Below are 22,572 nucleotides of genomic sequence, written 5' to 3' on the forward strand. Positions count from 1 at the left end.
CATTCACACACAGGTGATGGCAGCTACGTTGTAGCCACAGCCACCCTGGGGCGCACTGACAGAGGCGAGGCTGCCGGACACTGGCGCCACCGGGCCCTCTGACCACCACCAGTAGGCAACGGGTGAAGTGTCTTGCCCAAGGACACAACGACCGAGACTGTTCAAGCCAGGGCTCGAACCGGCAACCTTCCGATTACAAGACGAACTCCCAACTCTTGAGCCACAATCGCCCAATAAGGGAAGGATTATGGATCAGCACCATGATGCAAACTTGTGGCCATACAGTATATACAGTATTCTGGAGATCACTGCATGTGCGTGTGTGTTTTATGTGTATCGATTTTTTAAAATTATTACTCATGTTATATTATTGTCCAGACATGCCCCGTAAGGACACGAGGAGGAAACAGTGACAGAAGCAGCTGTGTGAGGCTAAAGCAGTGAATCCCTCAGCAGCTGGAGTACAGGACAGGTCACAATAACACACGCATCAGTTGTTGCATCGCAGAGGTATTCAAGTATAAAAACAATAATAAACACAATTTCTTGGTTCTATAACATTTCCTGTCATTACTTTATTATGGATTAGGTGCAAGAGTTGTTAAGTGGGGCGACCGTGGCTCAGGGGGTCAGGAAGCGCATCTGTCGCCGGTTCGATCCCTGGGCTCTCTGTCCTGGTCGTTGTGTCCTTGGGCAAGACACTTTACCCTCCTGCCTACTGGTGTTGGCCAGAGGGGCCGATGGCGCGATATGGCAGCCTGGCTTCTGTCAGTCTGCCCCAGGGCAGCTGTGGCTACAACTCTAGCTGCCTCCACCAGTGTGTGGATGAATAGTGGCATTGTAAAATGCTTTGGGTGCCTAGAAAAGCGCTGTATAAATCCAGTCCATCATTATTATTATTAAGTGTGGATAATTAAATAATAGCAGATTGTGCCTCGTTCTCAGGTGGACAGCAAGTGGAGAGTGAAAGACCAGAGAAGGAGATGGAAGGAGGAAGACTGTGATTCACAGGCAGAGCCTAGTTTGTTTTCTCACAATTTTCTTTCATAATTTTTCTGTTGTCTTATGGTTTTATGTGCATAAAGCAAAGAAGAAACCTTGTTTATAAGTTAGGAAGCAGTGGAAGGTGATGACATCACTTTGATATTTCCTGGGAAAAGCTTTGATCTGGATGGTCTCTGATCAGTGCTGGAAACTAGACTCATTCATTTCCATGGAAGAAGGACTCTTCCATGGAAAGTGCGTCTAATGGCCAAGTACATGCACAAACGCATACAAGGAATTTGGTTCCAGTAGATGGTGACTCTCAAGCACAGCAATGTAAATCACAACAATATGTAAAGGACACAACACACACACACACACACACACACACACACACACACACACACACACACACACACACACACACACACACACACACACACACACACACACACACACACACACACACACACACAAAAGTGTATTTAGGTCATTAAAAGCATTAAAATGTTAGTAATGTTTTGGCCTGAGATGAAGATGACTTTCACTTCCTGCAGACCTTCATATGTCCCCGGCTGTGGGACTCATATTTGCCTTCACGATCAATAGATTTCTGCCCTGCTGTCAGACCCTCGCTTTGGCCCCAGCTGATTCTGGCGTGACGCACTGAGGCGGTCTCCCTGTGCGTGAGGCCAGCTCCTCTCTTTCACTGCTCCTACATGCTGATTGATGCTGTTAAGGTTTTGTGGTCGTATGGTTCTGGTTAGTGATGTTAGAGGGGTGTGATGGTACAACCCTCAACCTCCACCAATGGAATTATGGGCAGGGCTCAACACCCATTTTCAGGGATCTCGCTATAAAGCCGGGTTTGTACATCCTGGCTTCTGTTCTTTAATTTAACTGAGAGCGATTAAACTGCGCTGCTGCTTTTTGGAGACTTTGAATAAATCATGAGGTAAGTAAACAACATTATTTTTCTTTCTTTTTTTAAAAAAATTATGTAATTTCATTAATTGGCAGATTTAAAATCATGTATGAATTGAGTGGCATCCTGATAAATTACAAGTTTTCAAAGACTTATATTACACATTACAGCACTCTTATTACGACTGGATAACTTTATGCTTTAAACCACTTAATACTAAACCTCAGCTTCTTTGTAGACCGATGAATCTATGAATGAATTATCAATGAAATATTAACCTGTGAATGCGGTCACTTTCATTTATTACAATCTTGAACAGAAAAGCTTTGAAAGTTAAAGTGTAATCCAGCAAAAGAGATCAAAATCTGAGCAGATCAATAATTCACGTTGATGAGGAAAATATATAAATTGTTTCTTGTTTTTTCTTTTTTTACGCACAAAACCTAAAGTTTACAAATTTTTTTTTTTTTTGTACCTCAGGAAAAAGATTTTTTTCACAATGTAGGCGAGACCATTAACAACTGTTACAGTATATATAGTATAGTACATATATATATATATGAGTGTGTGTGTGTGTGTGTGTATATATATATATTCGTTTTTAAAAAAAACAAAAAACCCATAGATAATACTGATGTATGAAGGTTGTCGGTGGAAGATTTTTAGTATTTCTAGTATTTTATTTTAGTATTTTCCAAACACAAAGTTCACACAGCTGGAAGTAAGCAGGAGTAATCAGGCCCAATAAACACCAAGAACCCCCCTCCCCCCCCTTTTTTGGAGCCCTTTGTTCATATACCGGAGATGACGGAGCCAAATTAAAGAAATGAAAACAGAATTGAACAATTAAATAAACTAAATGTATTTAATAGAAAGGAACTAAATGCATCAACATCAGAAGGCGAACCCAAAGGCCCAGATTAATTCATTTATTCTATTTCATTGGACTCAACTTATGTCATTGTACTAAAAACACAAAGAGCAATTAAATGCATAAAAAATACAAATAAAGATTCTAATTAATCTAATTAATGTAAAATGTTCGTATTCATTTGAATTAATTTTTGTGGTGATTTAATTGTTTTTAAAATAAATTTTTAATTTGACATACTTTATGTATTAATTGGTAAATGTATGCATGTATGTATTTATATATTATTAGTTGTTGGTGACCGCACCATCACAAACACTCAGAGCTCTCTCTTTAGTAAATACCTAAACAAATAAATAAATAGAAATAAATAAACATTCTATAATGCAGAGGAATCACTGATGATGAAATCAGTCATAATAAAATAAACAAAGGAACTAATGAATTTATAGAATTAGGATTTTTCTGCATTGGTATTTATATGCATTTGTATCAATTTACATATTTACAGAAACTGGGAAAAATAAATAAAAATACATACGTTTACATTAAATAAATATATTAATAAATATGTCTGTAATACAGTTACAGATATAAATATGATAAATATCAATACATATTTTTATATATTTAATATATAAATATTGTATATGAAATTGACACCTCTGCAATCTAGGAGAGTATAGATACAAAGTACGGCACATTACAAGACTGAGTCTGATTAAATGAATCATTTGTTAATCCTGTGCTGGACTCTTTAGTTCCAGGATGGAGACCAAGTCTTACATGGTTCAGATGAACGGGAATGGAGTTTGTGGCAAAACTACGGTAAATGGAAAAACCCTAAATGAAAATGGAGTGAACAGAAACGGGGTGCACGGGAATGGCGTCCACCATGTCAACATCAAAGGCGCCTTATACCCGATCAAATCTAAGAGCCGGAGGCAGAGGTGGGAGGTGAAGCCTTCGGAGATGGCTAACAACACGCTCAACCCCATCAGGGCCATCGTGGATGGGATGAAGCTCACCCCGAACCCGGAAAAACCCATGATCGCACTTTCGATCGGTGAGGAGATTCCTCGTAAAATTCCCTTTAGATTTGGGGGTTTGCATCATGCTTATTCTTTGTTTTTTCTAACTGCTGATTACCTTCACCTTTGCTCCTCAGGGGATCCCACCGTGTTTGGAAACCTGCCCACCGATGGTGCAGTGCTTCAGGCCATGAAGGATGCCATAGACTCCCAAAAATACAACGGCTATGCTCCCTCTGTCGGTGAGCCATCCCTAAAGTGAAATGATGTGAAAAGATAGATGCAAAGATGAATATGTTTTTCTAAGAGCCAGCAAAGCGCAGAAGAAACTGTTGAACATGTACAATCATGAATCCTTTCTCTGCGTCCACTGACAGGTTACCTGCAGAGTCGGCAGGCGGTGGCAAACTTCTACAGCTGCCCTGAGGCTCCACTGGAGGCAGAGGTGCTCACTCCTCACACACATTACCGTCTGCCCCTAAATCTGAAATGTGAACTACACTTTTACTAAAAACTCAGTAGCAAATGGCTTTGGCGTCAATCTGCTTGTTACAGTGGATTGTTTTGAGTTCCTGTGTGAAATGAACAGATTCTCCGAACTAAAGAAGACCCTGTCTCTCTTCCAGGATGTGATTCTGACCAGCGGATGCAGTCAGGCCATCGACCTGGCTATCAGTGTGTTGTGCAACCCAGGAGACAATATCCTGGTACCGTGCCCAGGCTTCTCCTTATATAAAACTCTGGCTGTTTCCATGGGCATCGAGGTCAAACTTTACAACCTGCTTGTAAGTGTGGGGACAGTTTCTCTGTTTTTAATGCTGGCATAAGCACTAAACACTTTTTGGGCTGGAACAGTTATGATTATTACATTTTAGTGGCATCATCTTTTCAAGTACATCAATCATGGGTAAACTCAAATGGATCTGCCACACTCAGCTTATCTGTTATTTCTCCCAGAAAGATTTCACATATTTTAATGACCACATCTCAAAGGAGCAACAGAGCAGGAAACATGTGAATGAGGCTGGTGACGGTGAAGGCTGTGGAACACACAGCATTTATGTTTTCTGTTAACTGGATTCATTTATATCAAAGAATCAGATTTTATGAGCATGTAATTTGTAAAGTTACTAAAGTAAAAGTGGCATGAACATAATATACAAGTAAAGTAATGATAATAAACACTCATCGGTGCATAAACATGTATTATGATTATTTTCACAGCCGGAGAAGTCGTGGGAGGTTGACCTGCAGCACATGGAGAGCCTGATTGATGAGAGGACTTCCTGTCTAATCATCACCAACCCATCCAACCCGTGTGGCTCTGTTTTCAACAAGAAGCACCTGCAGGAGATCCTCAAAGGTTGGCTGCACTCAGAGTGGGGAAGAATTCCAGTTTTGTAAGCAAACAAACACAACATCTCTCAAACAATTCCATTCTTACTTTGTCCAGTGGCCTCCAGACACTGTGTCCCCATCCTGGCTGATGAGATCTACAGTGATATGGTGAGTGTAGCAGCTGTCGACACAAGCTGCATCTCAGCACAGGTGGGCTTGGCTCGTGCAACACCAGCGAGGCACTTTCTTTTTGTTTTAAACCACAATGACAGTAGATGTTCTGTTCCAATTGGTGGCATTTGCCCTGGCTCTGCATGTGCTGATGTGCGTGCACAACCTCACATCAGCACATGGGGGGGATTAGTGCCTCTGTGCAGGCCAGTGGCCGGGAGGTCAGCAAGGACAAGCAGTGGATAGATAAAGATTTAAAGTGAGACCGCATCCATGTTAAAACATACAGTCCAGTACTAAATATAAAAGGTAAGTCCCACATGTTTCTATTTTATCATTTTGTCATGTTGGTTGTAAAAACTGTAAAAGCCACAAATTGTCACACAAATGTTTTTGGACATTTAAAGCAACTTTTGTCAAAAAGGAGCAAAAACATGTGATTTGAACATTTGAACAAGTATCGAGTGTACACTCACAAAATAGTACTAGCATTGTATAACCAGCACTGCTCCAAAAGGAGTTATGTTGACATTATCTAATAAGTGTATGGTTTGTTCACCTGTGTGGAATATTACATTTCATTCCAATTTACAGCAGTTGTCTCAGGGCACCTTAAATAGTGAGGTAAAGACCCGAGCAATCAGACGATCCTCTCTGAACATCTCTTGGTGATGGTGGGGAGAAAGACCTGCCTTTTAACAGGAACAGACTTCCAGTAGAACTATGCAGCAAAACTGTGGTCTGTTTTTCTAGGCCCAGTGACTTACAGGTTTTCTTTAAAGATTTCAGGTTTGATTAAATGGAATAAAGCTAGAACAGATTTTTGTCTAATAAACAGAATTAAATCATCAGCATATAGTGACAGCTCGGTCTATACTGGACCAGTCACACTGTTTTTCTGAACACGTGGGTGTAATCGTGGAGCTCTTTCAAAAGTTTGATTGCTCATCAGCTTTGCATTATCAGAAACTGTGAAATATTCCTGTTTCTCAAGATTCTTTCAGATATTTTTTTCAAAAGCAAAACTTTTCCAACATATTAAAACCAATCAATGTCTACTGTACATCGAAGGATAATAGGGTCTTAAATATTGTTATATTCAGAACTAAATATGTTATATAAACCTTCCAGTTACAAATCCTTCTCTGCTCATTATCAGCAGTATTGCATTTGCTCATAATAAGAATAATAATGTAACGTAACGTTTATGAGGACAAGCTTATTGTCCTCACATTTGCTAAAATATTTTCTCGCACTTGAAAGTAATAAAATTAGATCTCCGCTCATAAAATGTGAAAAGTTCTTATTCTGCAACTCTTCTTGAAACCGTCAGTGATGCAACACATTTTAACATGCATATCTTATAACAATGAATGTGTGTGTGAATGGGTGAATGACTGAATGTAGTGTAAAGCGCTTTGGGGTCCTTAGGGACTGAGTAAAGCGCTATACAAATGCAGGCCATTTACCATCAGTCTGGGAAAATCTGTACTGGTCAAAGTTTAGTTGAAGGTCATGCAAATATGTCCACAGATAAGCAGACACACTCTCTGGCAGCCATCATATTGTTTGTCAGCTCGCAACAAATGGAGATGAGGCAACAGTGCAGTAATTTTCCACTGAGAATTCAAATTGATCAGTAAGAACACCTTTATTTCCTTTTTATAGGCTATAAGTGCATCATATGCATTTATACTAACTATTATTTTAAAAATGATATGTACATATAGAGTGTTCTACCTCTGACATAAATGGTTCCCGAAATATTTGAACTTACACTCGTTTCTTTCTTTCTTTGTTGCCTCACCTTTATCCTCCAGGCATGTCTCTGCTAAATAAAACTCACGTAGCAGTAGACAGTAACGATGATGCTTTAGCATCTTTTAGTTCGTGGGGGTTCGTTTTGAGGAGTTTCCGATCATCTTTGTCTCAGCTGAAGTTGACAGTTTGGGTCTTGTTTGGATTTATTCCCTCCAGTCCTTTGTTACATCTGAGCTGTTTTGACTTTTGCACTTTACAATGTGTTGGTCTGTCTAATGAGTGCAAACTAAAACAATCGATCGATCAGTCGTTTAAGAGGCATTTAGTACATGCATGCTGCACACTGCATCGTCTGTGATATTTCCTTTGCCATCTTCACACGTTTTCATCTCAGCTCTGGAGTTGAGATGAAGATGTGTGCTTTTGTGGAAAAACACTGGGAGGCCTTGTGTCGCAGTGGACTTGCTGACTCGCCTGCTTGATGATATTAAAGCTGAACAAAAAACAACTTTTGAAAGCTTGTTTTTGTGGGAGCTGTTGTGAGTGTAATAGTTTAAAGTCGGGGTTACTGGGTGCTTCCACAAACCACCTCGCCACCATTGGACCGTTCCATAATGAGCATGTGCAGACCAGAATGACTTTGCACTTTTTTGGCTGCATGTGCTTGCAATTACTGCAGCTGTCTGGTTTTGTTACAGCAGAACCTGGGGAGGAATGGGGGCCGTGTGGTGGGTGGAGACGTGGCCTCAGGGTGCACTGGTGAGGCCTGTTTTTCAGTGAGCGGCGACTGTGAGCTGCAACACCTAGGACGTTTCAGGCAGTGGGTCAGTGCCCCTGCTCCTCACCTCTGTAAGCCCTTCAGTGATAAATTGTGGTTTTATGGGGCACGTCTGCACAGTCAACATGCTCTCTGTGGAGATGTTTGACCTGCCTATGAGTCACAGTTATAAGCCATGCACACAGCTGCACATGCATTCACTCCATTGTCTCCATCAAGCTTTTCATTGCATCTATGTTGATCAATGCTTTACATTTGTCCTCCTCTTGATCTGAGAGGCGTTTAAGACATTTGTGCCAGAAAACGAGTTATGCAATCACGTTAGTGCTGCTGTTATGTCATTCACTTCAGTCTGGCCAATAGGATGCGGGGTAGTGTCTTTTCTCCATGTCACGCAGCTTTAATAAGAACCAGCTTTCTGTGGGTGAAACGTTTCTCTTTGTGGTTACCTCAGCATCGGCCTCCCTCTTTAACTCTCTTCCTTTTGTTTCTCTCTGGTATTTTTGTGAGACTTTCAGGAAGAAGATTATGCAAAAAGTTGATGTAATTGTTGTTTGTGTCTTTTAACACTTTCCTCGCTGCTGTGTTTTACTCTGTAAACAGCTGCTGTCATGCTGTTAGTGAACATGAGGATGAAAGTAGTTCTGACTATACATCGCTGTGTAAATGACAGAAGTTTGTTTCCTCTTCTTTTTAAGGAGGGCATCAGACACAAGTTGAAATGAAGAAAGCATAACTACAGAAATGCTTAATTAATAAATAAGACATCAGCTGATCTCTTTGAGCAAGTGCTCTCTTTGAGCTGCTTCAGTCAGCAATAGTTGCTGTGCATCTGCAACTTGCTTTGCAACCCACCTCCAGCCCTGGGTCTTCCCGTCCTTCCTCTGATCTGCCTGAGAAAGTTTGGTCTCTCTTTAACACCGAGCCTTCGTGTTAATAACATAATTTCAAAATTACCAAGAATTCCTATGATTTTTTTCTGCTTATCTCCAAGCCCTCTCGTTTTTTTCACTGTGGTGTCAGTCTGTGGGAAACCCAAACTGATCCAAACAACAACTGCATGATGATTTTCTCCTTTTAAGTCATATGAATTAAAACGGCTGCACGTCAGTTTGCCTCAATGAAACATCTGTAAACGTCAAATATCTGCATATGTAATATAAAGTTTTTATTCTTGTTTTTGCCCTCAGGTTTTCCCAGGATGCAGTTCTCCTTCAATGGCATCCCTCAGCAATGATGTTCCCATCCTGTCCTGTGGCGGTTTGGCTAAACGCTGGCTGGTGCCTGGCTGGAGGATGGGATGGATCCTCATCCATGACAGGGATGATATATTTGGAACTGAGGTACTTTTTATTTATTTATTTTACAGTTCCTGATGGGGGAAGCGTTGACCGATTGTTCCAATACTCAAACCCAAACACACAATGATATACAATAATTTGCACATTACATTTACCCGACTGACACGTTTCTTCGTTCAGATTCGACAGGGTCTGGTAAAACTCAGCCAGCGTATTCTGGGAGCCTGCAGCATCGTTCAGGGGGCGCTGGAGCAAATCCTCGACAGCACTCCTCAAAGCTTCTACAACAACACCATCGGCTTCCTTAAGGTAATGGAGAGAAGTTGTTTTAATATATTCCACCTTTATAATTAACTTTGAGTAGCAGTAGCTGACCCTGGTTCCTTTTTTGTTCCTTCAGTCCAGATTCTTGTTGTTATGTCTTAATTCTGTCTGAAATCACATAGTAATGCACATTAATATGCATCACATGACACTGTGTGAACGGTTTATCATCCTTTGCTTCCTCAGTCTAACTCAGAGATTTGCTTCAGCGAGCTGTCCTCCGTCCCCGGCCTGAACCCTGTCATGCCTTCAGGAGCCATGTACATCATGGTGAGTGTTGAACGTGTGGTTTGCATTCAAATTTCTGTGCCATGATCATTTTCTCAGTCACATTTAGTTTACTTAGCATCATCATTTTTGCAGTGAACTGTGCTCTGTGCCCAGGTTATCACATTTTATGGGAAATTTCCACAGTGTCTGGATTTTGCAAATGACTCACACTTAACCATTTAAATGACTTTAAAAATCAGATTTGTTAGTTTAAAACAGAAACTTTACAGAAGCTTTTAGACCTTTAATTCACACATTGAATGAGGTCTTTGAGCAGCAGTTACAGCTTAGGTAATCTCTACAATATTTATATTTATTTGCATTCATCATTCATCTCCCTGTACCTGCTGCACCCCACAGCACGATGATACCACCGCCGTGCTTCTCTGTGGGGCTAGTGTCAGCAGGTAATGAGTGTATTGGGGTTTATAATGAGTTTAGGCGTGTCCATGTGCAGATGTGAGATGTAGATACATGGACAAAGTGCTTCTACTATGGCAACAAATAGTTACATTATGGCCTTTTGGACAGATTGTCATAGTTTACATTTCTCTTTGCCCATAACATAAAAGTCTGACTGATGGGGTGCTGGTGAGATGGTGGTGCTACCAGCAGGTTCTCCAGGACTTCTGAAACTCTATCAGAGCGACTGTTTGGGCTCCTGGTCACCTTTGTGATCAAGGACCTACCTGCCTGGCTACTCTGTTTGGCCAGACTGACGGATGTAGGAAGAATCCTCATGGTTTTAAATTTCTCCCAAAGTTTGGCCGCTAAGCACCCGGGGACACTGCTGGCAGATTTCTGCTTCAACATAGTTTTATCAAAGAGATAAAGTTTTGGTGACGTGAAATAAAAATTATGGGATTTGATATCCCATGTGAGAAATTCTCAAGTCTCTCCAGTCAGATGATTAAGGATGATTCAGGCAAATGGAATACAGCTGAGAACACGTCGGAACCACTAAAAGGGTCTGAATACCTTTGAAAATGAAAGATTTCATTGACTGGTGGGAAACTACAAATGAAGTGTGCACACAGTAAAGGAGTCTGAATGATGTCAGCATTCAGAGTTCAGAGGTTAGACCAACCATGGTGTTTACATTTTCCAGATTGGGATCGACATGGATCACTTCCCAGATTTTAAGAACGATGTGGACTTCACCGAACGGCTGGTGACTGAGCAGTCTGTCTTCTGTCTGCCTGCTTCGGTAAGACGCCATCACCTTTCCTCTCATTGCTGATTCGTCGGTCCTCACACCGACATATTTCTAAACTCCATCCTTCCTGACGTTTCACAGGCGTTTGAGTATCCCAACTTCTTCCGCATTGTGGTGACAGTCCCGGAGGAGATGATGCTGGAGGCTTGTGCTCGGATCAGGGAGTTTTGCCAGAGCCACTATCGCCCCCCCAGCCGTGACAGCAATGACCTGGACCAGTAATGCAGGGGCTGTACCAGTCTTACAGCTGTCCCACCACAACATTACCCTGAAATCTTTTTTTCAAAAGCTGCCATGGCAACAAAAAGCATGCAACAGCATATCTAATGGTGTAATTTTTATGTAAACTCTTAAGAAATGAACAAATGTGATATTTATATTTTATACTGACAGCTTGTATTAACCTGTACTTGTATATTTATATAAATTGTATTTCACTTACACACCTCTTTGATATAATCTGCAGCTAGCTTCTTTGTTAGCTTATGCTTGCTTTTTTTCCTGAGCTACAAGTAGAGGAAGTGAATGTGTTTGTTTATTTTTATAAGCCTTGTATACTGATAATCACCTCCATACATGAGATCGATCTATCTATCTATCTATCTATCTATCTATCTATCTATCTATGTAGATAGACGAAGTATAAATATTGTGCATTATTTTCAGACACAGCATTTTGTGCCATTGTTAACAGTTAATATAATAAACTGTACTGACATAACAAGTAAAGGATAAATATTCAATGTTAAAGAAAAATCGCAGAATAAAATATAAACAGAAACAAAATAATCCTCCTCTGATGATTTGAATCAAAAATTTCACATTTGGATTCATTGCTCTATCAGACCTGTTTCCATGATTTCAGTCCAGTTCCTGCGTAACTTTCACAGCCTTTTCTTCCCGTTTCCCTTCTTTAAGAATGGCTTCTCGACAGCCACTCTTCCACGGAGAACGTTTCTGATGAGGCTTCAGTGAACAGTAGATGGAGCAGCTGAACATCCAAATGCATCCCTCAGGTCCTGTCGGGTCTCTGCAGGACGTTTTCCTCATGACTTTCAGATACTGTTTATCTGCTGCAGACAGTATTTTTAGACCCACCAGTCCTCAGTTCAAAGTGTGCTATCTTTGGCATTTTGCAGAGATTCAACTAAAGAAACTGGAACAAATGATATTTTTGCTACAGGCAGTTAGTAACAAAGTGTAAACATACAATTTCAAATTGGTTCTTTGCTAAGTTGTATCTACACAACCCCTTTTCATCCCTTGGGTTCGGAGTATTTTTTATGCAAAATTGATTCATAGATCAGTGTAAATGATTTAACAAAGAAAAACTTTAAAAGAGATTCAGAAAGAGAACTGCTGCTCAACAAGAAAGTCTGTCTGATTCCTAGGAAGCAACATATAAAGAAACGAGGGGTGACTCAAGACTTTTGCACAACTGCAAAGCCAAATACAGTTGATCAGCATCAGTCACTACATGACAGAAACACAAGGTTCATGTGGTTTATCCATAACTTATGAGGCTTATTGAACAAAAACATGTTAAAATGAGGTTTTAATAGTTTCAGTGATCTTCGTTTCTTATCAATTCTTATAAATATTTTGGAGAACTTGTGTTTACAACACAGTGGAACAAATATTAGGACTCATAACGTGATCATTTTTTCTTTTCCAGAAGCCGAGTTTTGTCTCTGGATTAAAATATTTTTAAAAATATTTGATGCAAAACAAATGATTACAACAAACAACACACTTCTATATTTAGGGAATAAAAAAAAGAAAGGATTGACTAGCACTGCTCCAGTAAAATATAAAACTTACATTCATGCAGTTATGAAGCTTAACTTTAGTCCTGGCTTAACTGATTTGCTCAGAAAGAAAACACGAGTTTACCTGTGCAGCGTATTTTATCTCATGTTTGAGCTAGCTGGGACCTAAAGACTGCCTTTAATCTCCTTATGCACACCGAATGTCCTCCTTCATCACTGAAGCTGATCTCAAACCAGCATTCAGACTATCAACAACACTCACATGCTGCTCCATCTGCCTGCCCACAGTGATGGAGCCATGACACAGCTGGTAATAACTTTTGGCTGGTCTGTGGAGCCTCCTACTGGGCGATGGGAAGGTTTGTTTTCTTGCCACACTGTGCAGGATAACCAAAAGCACTGTGGAGGAAATGATGACCATCCTCCACAGATTCATTAATGAATGAGGTCAGGGCAGGCGTTGCAAGCCTTGCTGGCCACTGTGCTGCTGGTGCAACTGCAGGATGCCATATCCATATTTCACCTGGGAAACTAATAAGTCATAAGAGCAATATCTATCCTGAAGGGTAACTTTAAAGGCACCAAACGTAGCATTGACAGCTCCTCATGCAGCCACGTGGATCTCACGTTCGTGCAGTTTGCATGATTAATCCAGTTTATGGATAGATGTGCACATACGTGCCACATAAAGCCTGAGGTCTTTCTCTGGAATATCACAGGCATCAAATTTCTGTTTTGTTTTGATATATACGTAGTAGAGCCAGTGGAAGTTTGCTCATGACTGATGATACAAGTGCTCTGTGTGCTGCTGTCTGCAAAACTGACAAATCAAACAAGCAGTGACTCTTTTCAACTTTCTCCAACTTAAAATGACCGTCAGCAGCTCAGTGCTGGGCGTCTCTGCTCATACCAAAAGAGCACTAAGTCACGCTAATTCAATAAAATAACCAACCTGTCTCTTTCTGTTTCACAGAAGGATGAGCAGCTGTGAGGAAAGAAAATCGAGAAGAAACAGCATGACTGTGAGAACACAGAAGAAAAGAAACAACTTTAAAATCAAAGTTTGAAACTCAAAAGCAGGAATCTTCAGGTTTCTACACTCCGACCTGCCTCCATCGTAACTCTTGATTCAGATAAAAGTCCTTAGACGTCACAGTTTGTGCATTCCCAAAACTTTTCCAGCAGACACTGCATCATTTCTGCAACACCAGTTCAGTTTTCGTGGCTTCAGGTGAAGAGCAGCGTGTGTCAAATTTGCATTGCTCCTGAACCTCGAGCTCAACCCGAGACTTTGAGCAGAAAGTCAGCAGCTCTAATGCTGTCAGATCGCGTTTCCCTCTATGATGCACGCTGAAGGCTCCTGCTGAACGTTCCCAACATTCATCACAAGAGGAATCACGCTTTCATGAGTTCAACATGAACTGTGGTAGAAAAACACATCTGAGGACGGTGTTGTGCAGCGCGACTTAAAAGTTTTGGGTGCTCTGTCATGTTTGAGCTGTCAGCCAAGTTTGTCTGAGTTCCACTTTTAAATGTCAGCTTGTGAATTTTCTGAACGCAATAAAACTGAGACACACTGCAGATCACAGCACAGTCGATTCTGCACAAATGTAGTCTGTTATATATTCAAATGCATTCATTTAAAACGAGTAGATGTTCCCGTTTTGTGAAGTCAGGACTCAAGTATGGAAACAGTGGATTTGCATAAAGATTTTTATTATTTGCTCAGAAAATATACAGCCTTCTACTTTATGTGCAAATGATATCCAGGGGTTTGTTTAACAGCTGTATTGACTAACATACTGTGTCTCATACTCTAAATGAGACACAAAAATATTTTCAGCTTTAAAAAGCATCCATGCACCATCCGTCTTTACCTTCCTCCAAAGGGCTTAAAGAAATGAAAGCCACTTCAGCCACAGATGTTTTACAACTGTGTGAGGCTGGCAGCTCAACACATCTGTGTTGAGTTGCCAGCCTAGTTGTGTCTGAAAAGCTTGATCCCCATCCAGCTCCAGAGGTGGAAGAAGACGTAGACGGGGATGGTGACGGGCAGCAGCAGGCTGTAGAAGCACACACTGCTGCTGCTGGTGCAGCCCTGAGGGAAGTTCTCATCCACCGCCGCAGAGTAGAACAAACCAAAGAGGGACACTATGGGGACCAGTCCCACCATCACAGACAGGGACAACATGTTTGCAGATGGGCTCGGAGGTAACGCGCTGCCGGATGATGATGTGTTACGTGCGCTTTGGTTAGAATGCCAAAATACAACTGAAAGAATCCAACACCTCAATTTTATTTAGTCAAACAGTTTTTTTAAAGCCAGCGTCCAGTTTGTTTTTGCTCAGGTCAACTCAAAGTGAAGGCTTTTCTGTTACTGTGCAGGTGTGTCTGAAGCATCTTTCCGAATGAGTCTGGCCTCCTGAGGGATCATGTTGGGAATGCCGTCGATGACGGGATAGGCAATGCCGAGCTCCTCGTTGATCAGCTCGTTGGTCTTAGGCTCGTATCTGTGGAGGAATAACATAGCAGAATAAGTCTTTCATAGCACTGAAGTGCTGACATTTCCTACAAACTGTGAATGCAGCAGCAGTAGCAGCTGTAGTTCATCTGAACTTAATAAAACCATGACACACACATGCAATGCTTGTTTTATGTTATCATATTTATGTAAGCATTTGCCCACAATGGGTGTGTGTAAAAAACACCAGCACAGATGTGCTCGTGTGCAGTCCTCAGGAACTCAACAACAGGAAGCTCGATGATCATTAATTTAAAAGTTTTAGGAGATAAACCTAAAAATCTAAATCTGATCTCAGAGAACTTTTCAGAAAAAAGATTCAGTGGAGGATACGGACAGTACTTAAATAATACAATTTACTGACATGTATTACAAAGTATAAAGTTTGAGAAGTATATACACATAAGGTCCTGAAGTCTGTAATGGTCTTTGTGGTGTTTAAGAGCAGGTTATCATCAGTCTATGGGGTCAAATTGTGAACCTCCTTCCTGCTGTTTGTATCATCACTGTTGGCAGATTCCAACTGCATCATCTCATCTGCAAACTTAACAACAACCAAAACTCGTGGTTAACAGCAATCTGAGGGCGATTAGTGAGGAAATCTAATATCCAGGTTCATCTGAACTCCAGTCTGTTTGGTGATGGTGTTAAATGTTGAGCCGTAGTTCACAAAGAGCTTCCTGGCGTAGGTGTTGTGTTTGTCTATGTGAGTGAGGGGTTGTGTTGAGAGCCACACAGATGTTCAGCTAAATCAGATTCAGGCATAATTTCCATTTGTTTTCACAGATGTAAAGTATCTGCGAAGGCAAATGACAGACCCTAATAAGCCAGCCAATCAGCAAGTACATCGCAGTGTTGCGTCTTCAAACTGGACAAGAACTGAACAATTTAAAAGGCTCAAACTGTTTTACACATTAGAAAGTGCGTGTGAGGTGGTGCCGTTTGTCCTGCTAGAGAGCAACGCGGCTGAACAACAGGAACAGAAAAAAGCAGAATACAGTGAGAGTAAACCAGAGCGTGTAAATAACCTGAGCACAGGTCTGTGTGTGTTACCTGAGCGGTTTCTTGGACAGCGGACATACGAGGACCTCCAGCAGGGCGGTGTCGAAAGGCGGCTGCGCTTCGTCCTTCACGTCCGTAAAGCTCCTCACCGGCGCGGAGACGGCAGCTACCCTCCGTAATAACGGCGTGTTTCTCACATTACGCTCAACAAAGAAGGTTTCAGTCAGCAATCTGCTCAAAACATTCTTAAACATGACCACAAAGTGCCTACCGCGTCCAAGTCTCCTACAGGAAGCATAAGTACGCGTGTAACCGTGAAATCAGTCCGCTTCCTGTGACTCCCTGGCCCTTTCGGGTTTAAAATGTTCCGCTTTTTCACTTATTCAATAAAAATATCTACCACGCGCTTGCTCACATATGCAAACTAACATACTATATTTAACACGGTAGATACCACTGCTAGTCGTACATGTCATTTGGTGAACGTTTGTTCGCGCAGTTTCCACATTTGCCCGCATGGTGGCAGTGTTCCACTGTTAGTGCCCCAGTGTTAATTTCATTCAAACGTATTCTGTGTGTGGGCTTTGACCAGATGTGGAAATAAAATAATGACAAAACATACAAAGAAACAATAAACATTAAATGAATGTGAAAAGCACTGATTTGGTCAGCTAGACTACACACCACATCACCATAAGGAGAGATCTCTATGCTGCCCACCATACTGTGGTAAATATCCTTAGAATAATAAAAGTCACGGCCACCCTAACAGTGGCTTTAAGTGAAGGAAACTAATGTAGATACACATTTTGTGAATTTTGCAACAGTTGCTGTTTGGAGTCTGATTTCTTTTAAGCCCCGTAGATGTCCCAGGAATGATTTCCCAGCAGGTTAGAGCCATACAATATTAAACATTGTGGTAGAGCTCAGTGCCAGCCAGGGCAGAATGCATTCCCTCCCATCCATGTGGCTGAAGATATTGCTCTGAGACTTTGTTGGCAGGGCCCCAACCAACTTGTTTTAAAACTGCTTCTAGCTGTAATATATCCCATATATATATATATATATATATATATATATATATATATATATATATATATATATATATATATATATATATATATATATATATATATATATATATATATATATATATATAAATAAATAAATAATTAGATGGGCCTGCTTGAGAGGCATCCATCATCTCTAACACAGACTGAGGCTGAAATGATACTGAAAAAGGTCAACACCTGTTCAAGCCAAAATGCAGCACATGACTGGCTGATTGTCATTATTGGTCTTTAACAACAAAGTAAAGCAGACATGTTGAAAATAATACAGAAGAAAATATGCTCTGATGTTCAAAATGTCCCATTTATCAAAGAGATCACACTAAAGATGTCTGCTGACAGCAGAAAAATCACTGCCTAATGAATTCTGGGGAACATCTGGACATGACCGGCATGCCACCAACATCCTGCTCTAAATGAACATTTCTCTTGAAGTGCTGATGTGGGTTCACAGAGCTGTTTGGGAGGAGCATGAGGTTATTTATACCATGAATGAACAGACTCAGATTTTAAAAGTTTGTGTTTTGCTTTAATAGAAAATAATCTCATTAAAAATCACATTGACATTTTCAGTGTAATACATCCATCCATCTTCTGGGTGCTCGACACAGAGCAGGGGCGCTGCAGTCTGAGTTGGCCACACCTCCCTGTGCCTCTCAGCCACCTCCTCCAGCTCCTGTGGGGGACATAATCTCTCCCAAAGACATGTTCTCTTATGTGCATCCTGGGCCTGACCCAGAATCTTCTCTTGCTTGGAAATTTTGGAAACACCTCACCTAGTCAGATACCCGAACCATCGCAACTGGATCCTTTCCATGTGGATGATCCACATTACTGCCGACACTGCACAGATCTGTCTGTCAGTCTCCTGCTCCACTGTTCCCTCACTCTTTGATGTGACACAATCAGAACTCCTACTTTTTCCAACTGAGACGTGTGGACTCAGACACTTGATGAAAATCAGAGAAAAACATTTGAGATCCTTTGACCACCCTCTGCCCTTTGGTTCTGGCTGTATTCCAACTTCATGGTGTCCTGGAGAGTCCGTGTACTGGTTAAATCTCAGAGTCTCAGTTTTTATTGTCTCATACATATTTCAAGGTATAGAAGCGTGTGCCCAACCAGTCTAGATATAGTCTTGTTTGGGAATATGAGGGATCTGATCCTCCCTGAAGGACTGTAGTGAGAGCTTGGCTCACATCGAGTGGCAGCTGGATTCTCCCACGGTGGGAGAATTATCTATTCTGTCATCAATTCAGTTCATAGGTTTTATGAATTTTTAAGGATAGAAATTGTAACAAGCAAACAAAGAAAACAAAAAATGGGCCAAGGTAATGTAGGAAGTAAAATAAATAAATAAAATAATGTTTTAAAGGTTCATTAACCTTTATGAGTGGGCCTCACTCATAACACATCATTCATATCTCTTAACCGATTTTCTGCGGTATTCGAAATATCTCGCTTTCACACTATATCCATTTTGAAATAACAGGTGTCAACACATCTTTGGCACAGTGGCTACAAAGCCACACTGGGGGGCTGGAGCTTATCCCAGCTGTCATCCAGCGAGAGGCGGAGTACATCCTGGACAGGCTGCCGATCTGCGACAGGACTAACACACAGAGTGAGACAACCACACGTTCTCACTAAGGCAAAGAGGCAAAGATACAACACCATTAGAAAAGACTATTGATTGTATGAGGCCAAGACTGTACAGGGTTTGGGTATAAATATAGAGGACGAGGAAACAATCTGATCTGAGGGGTCATGAGATGTTTTTTGGAAGAAGAGGAATTCCTCTGATCCTCCACAGATTATTTTTGATAATGATCACATTTCTGTTTTTAATCTGGCATTTGTGTTTTCACCTGGAAATAACAGAGCACACACACACACACACACACACACACACACACACACACACACACACACACACACACACACACACACGGCACGGTCAGCAACAACACTCAGGTAGGCTGTGGCATTTAAATGATGCTCAGCTGGGCCAGAGTGTGATACAAAAACATCCCCACACCATTACATGGACCTGCTGATACAGGGCAGGATGACTTCGTGTTTTTTAACACAACATTCAGATCCCCAGGCAACGTTTTTCCGATTTGCTGTTGTCCAGTTTTGGAGAGTCTGTGTGAACTGTAGCCTCAGTTTCCTGTTCTTAGCTGACAGGAGTGGACCCGGTGTGGTCTTCTGCTGCTGTAGCCCATCTGCTTCAAGGTTTGACATGTTGTGCATTCAAAGATGCCTCTTTGCAACGCTGGTTTTAGCGAGTGCTTATTTGAGTTGCTGTTGCCTTCCTATCAGCTTGGAGCAGTCTCCCTATTCTCCTGTGACCTCTGGCATTGACAAAGTATTTTCACCCAGAGAACGGCAGTGCGCTGGATAGTTTCTCTTCTACAGACCACTCTCTGTAAACTCCAGATGTGGCTGTGCGGGAAAATCCCAGCAGATCAGCAGTTTCTGACGCGCTCAGGCCAACAGCCACGCCACATTCAAAATCACTCAAATCCCCTTTCTTCCCCTTTCTGATTGTTAGTTTGAACATCAGCAGGTCGTCTCGACCATGTCTACACGCCGGAATGCATAGAATAGCTGCCATGTGATTGGCTGATTAGATGCTTGCATTAATAAGCAGTTAAACAGGTGCAGGGTTTCTCAAACCTGAACATGACAGTGAGTCGACTGTACTCAGGTGGAGTCCAACAGAGTCCATCTGGGATGTGGTGAAACAGGAAATGTGAATCAAAGAGCAGCAACTGTGTGATGCTATAATGCCGATATGGACGAAAACCTTTACAGCACGTTATTAAATTGATGCTATGAAGAATTAAGGCAAAGAGCCAGTCCAGTACGAGCAAGGTGTACCTCAGTGCTCGTCACAAGAAGACGAAGTCACTGGACTGTCTCTGACACCTGCACACTGACGTCTGAGGCATCATTCAGGAACAATGATGCGATTTTACAGTAAAGTGATGAGTGGTGATAGTGGTCAGGCAGCGATGTTCTTGTACATGTTGATGTCTAATCTCAAACATAACCCGCTCCACAGTGTGCAGTGTAATCCATGCTGTTACAGAAGTGGACCTTCGCAGCACTGAAAACATGTTTAACGTGGAGTTACCTCGATAAGCCCCTAATCCTGCTTCATAGTACAGGTTCCTCACCTGGACTGTTTGCTTTATCGACTGCCTGCTAGCCTGGGTTAAAGATTTGGATTATGTACTTTTACTCTGCTCAACTTGTGCATTTAACTTCTTTCCTTTTGAATCTGTACAGATGCTGGAAAAAACCACCTAAAAATAGTAATAGTGTACTAGGAGTTTAAAGAAGGCATCTAAGAAGCCCCTTCTTTGCAAATGTTTTGCGTTAATATATTTTGTACTTACTGTTAGCTCACCAGTGCATTACCAGTGCACACACCATCTGTGCTTTGTTTCTCTTACAGTTTCCCGAGAGGCTTTGCATGCCTACTTCAAACAAATAACACTCAGTGACACACAGAGTGGAACTGCCAGAGAGTCAGATATAAGACAAAGAGAGATGAAAGTGTTGTTTGTCACATTTGAAAATTAAGTCTGAAACTTAAAGTAAGAAAGCCACAAGTTGTCAGGGCTAGTTGAGTTTTTGTTCGGTTTACTCCTGCCTGGAGAGATTGGGCAACAGCTGATCGATCAGAAGAGGACGAACCATGCGGCGTCTAAATCAGCTGATGTTTTGATATTAACAGCGAGCGACAGTAAATCCATCTGCTGAGCAAGCCCTGAGCTTCTGGCCTGAAGAGTCTCTATTAGGCCAGTAGCTGAGGTGATCTTTGCAGCTGCCTTTGCCAGAATCATGCTGCGTGCAATGCATGTGCAATGCTGGGTGGCTGCTGAATAAAACATGCCTGTGCTTTGACCTCACAGCTGGACCTCAGCGACACGGTGGGCAGTCCTGATTTTAGGCCCTCAATCAAAGCATCCTCTAAAGAAAACCTTGGAGTCTGATGTAAAAACGGCCTCGCGCTTCTCCGCTGACAGCACAGCGGCCTCACCAAAAGGCAGCGCAGACTTGGCAGTGAAGTTAACGGGTCCCTGCCAGAGCTGATACAACGCTAATAACTTCGAAGCTTTCTGGCCTGGGAAAAAGAGCTCTCGTAATCTCTCTACTCAACACTTCACCCTGAAGTGGCTAGCAGAATTAGACCTTCACTCCTGCATGCATAAGGTCACATTTCCCAGTTTGAAAGACTGGCTGCGACATATTTCACCAGAGGTGTGCGTTCTTTGTAAAGGAGATCCTCAGAGACAGTAAAGTCTCTGCAGTTCCCTGCGAGTGGGGGACAGAGCGGTGCTTGAAAGGCATCAAAGCGTGGGCCATTTCACAACTTGAACGATATCTTCTTCATCAAACCTGATCCTCCCAGCGATGGCTGACTGAACGTTCATCAATCCCACGCCTCCTCTGAACTCACCACAGCCACTCACCTGTGCACAAAAGTTCTCATTGATATCTTCTGTGGCTGCTTCAGACGGTCTGTCTTTTTACCGGGAGGAGGTTTAAGAGTGACGAACAGTGACAGACTCGGCAGAGCTTTCACAGCTCAGTGGTGATATATGATGCTTCTTTTATTTCTCACATTTTTTCCTCCTAAGTAGCTGTCATGGTGAGCGCACAGTTTTAAGAACGATACAGTGAATCCGTGAAGGCTGCACACCTTTAAACAGGCTTGCGTCACATAATGGAACACTTACGCTCATTACTCTAAGTAGTGCAGGGCTCTGCCGGGGACCCTGTTAGCCAGGTTCATTTTTTTCGTGTTTTGTACTTATGACTTTCATATGAGTATATGCACGCAGTCAGAAAGTTACTGTTTAAAAAGAGGAAGATGCACTCACTGAATGCTCACCGAGACAGCACAAGGGAGCGACTGAAGTGGTTTGTTTTAGTAAATCAAAAGTAAAGAACAAATAAAATCATAATTTATTTATTTATTAAAAATATGTTTATTAAGATTTTTGATATAAAGAAAAACAAAAAACAAAACGGACAACACAACAGCACGTTATGAAACGGCTGTGTGGAGACGGAAGATGGCTGGACGGGCCCCTCGGACCCTCCAGCGGGAACAGACGGCTGAAGCGGTTCCCCGGACCCTCCAGCGAAGACAGGCTGCAAATCCTCTGGCTCATCACACAGGAGCGGTTCTCCAGAACCTCGAGCAGAAATGCCGTCCTGTG

At 41.8% G+C, this 22,572-nt stretch overlaps 3 protein-coding genes across 3 annotated transcripts; 1 reads left to right on the forward strand and 2 right to left on the reverse strand.

The window, feature by feature from the left end:
• The first annotated feature begins 1,783 nt into the window (after positions 1 to 1,783).
• tat (tyrosine aminotransferase) lies at positions 1,784 to 11,759 on the forward strand. The gene is made up of 12 exons (XM_086302122.1): positions 1,784 to 1,939; positions 3,542 to 3,846; positions 3,949 to 4,053; positions 4,189 to 4,256; positions 4,438 to 4,596; positions 5,036 to 5,174; positions 5,265 to 5,317; positions 9,050 to 9,202; positions 9,341 to 9,469; positions 9,671 to 9,754; positions 10,863 to 10,961; positions 11,052 to 11,759. Exons 1-12 carry the CDS (start codon positions 1,935 to 1,937, stop codon positions 11,190 to 11,192), a joined length of 1,440 nt encoding a protein of 479 aa, XP_086158248.1. The 5' UTR covers positions 1,784 to 1,934; the 3' UTR covers positions 11,193 to 11,759.
• Positions 11,760 to 14,434: 2,675 nt separating this feature from the next.
• Positions 14,435 to 14,930, reverse strand: LOC147326751 (phosphatidylinositol N-acetylglucosaminyltransferase subunit Y-like). The gene has a single exon (XM_086302667.1). The coding sequence runs from the start codon at positions 14,928 to 14,930 to the stop codon at positions 14,718 to 14,720; it is 213 nt and encodes a 70-aa protein (XP_086158793.1). The 3' UTR covers positions 14,435 to 14,717.
• A 183-nt stretch (positions 14,931 to 15,113) lies between these two features.
• Positions 15,114 to 16,605, reverse strand: pyurf (PIGY upstream open reading frame). Its single transcript, XM_086302666.1, has 2 exons — positions 16,314 to 16,605; positions 15,114 to 15,249 (listed from the first exon to the last, which is right to left on the reverse strand). The coding sequence occupies exons 1-2, from the start codon at positions 16,514 to 16,516 to the stop codon at positions 15,114 to 15,116; spliced, it is 339 nt and encodes a 112-aa protein (XP_086158792.1). The 5' UTR covers positions 16,517 to 16,605.
• Between the last annotated feature and the right edge of the window lie 5,967 nt (positions 16,606 to 22,572).

This window comes from Aulonocara sp. 'chitande type north' Nkhata Bay, linkage group LG7 (assembly GCF_057382095.1).
Source record: "Aulonocara sp. 'chitande type north' Nkhata Bay isolate Kocher_YH1m ecotype deep benthic linkage group LG7, A_spYH_male_GT1.1, whole genome shotgun sequence".
NCBI classification, from domain to species: domain Eukaryota; kingdom Metazoa; phylum Chordata; class Actinopteri; order Cichliformes; family Cichlidae; genus Aulonocara; species Aulonocara sp. 'chitande type north' Nkhata Bay.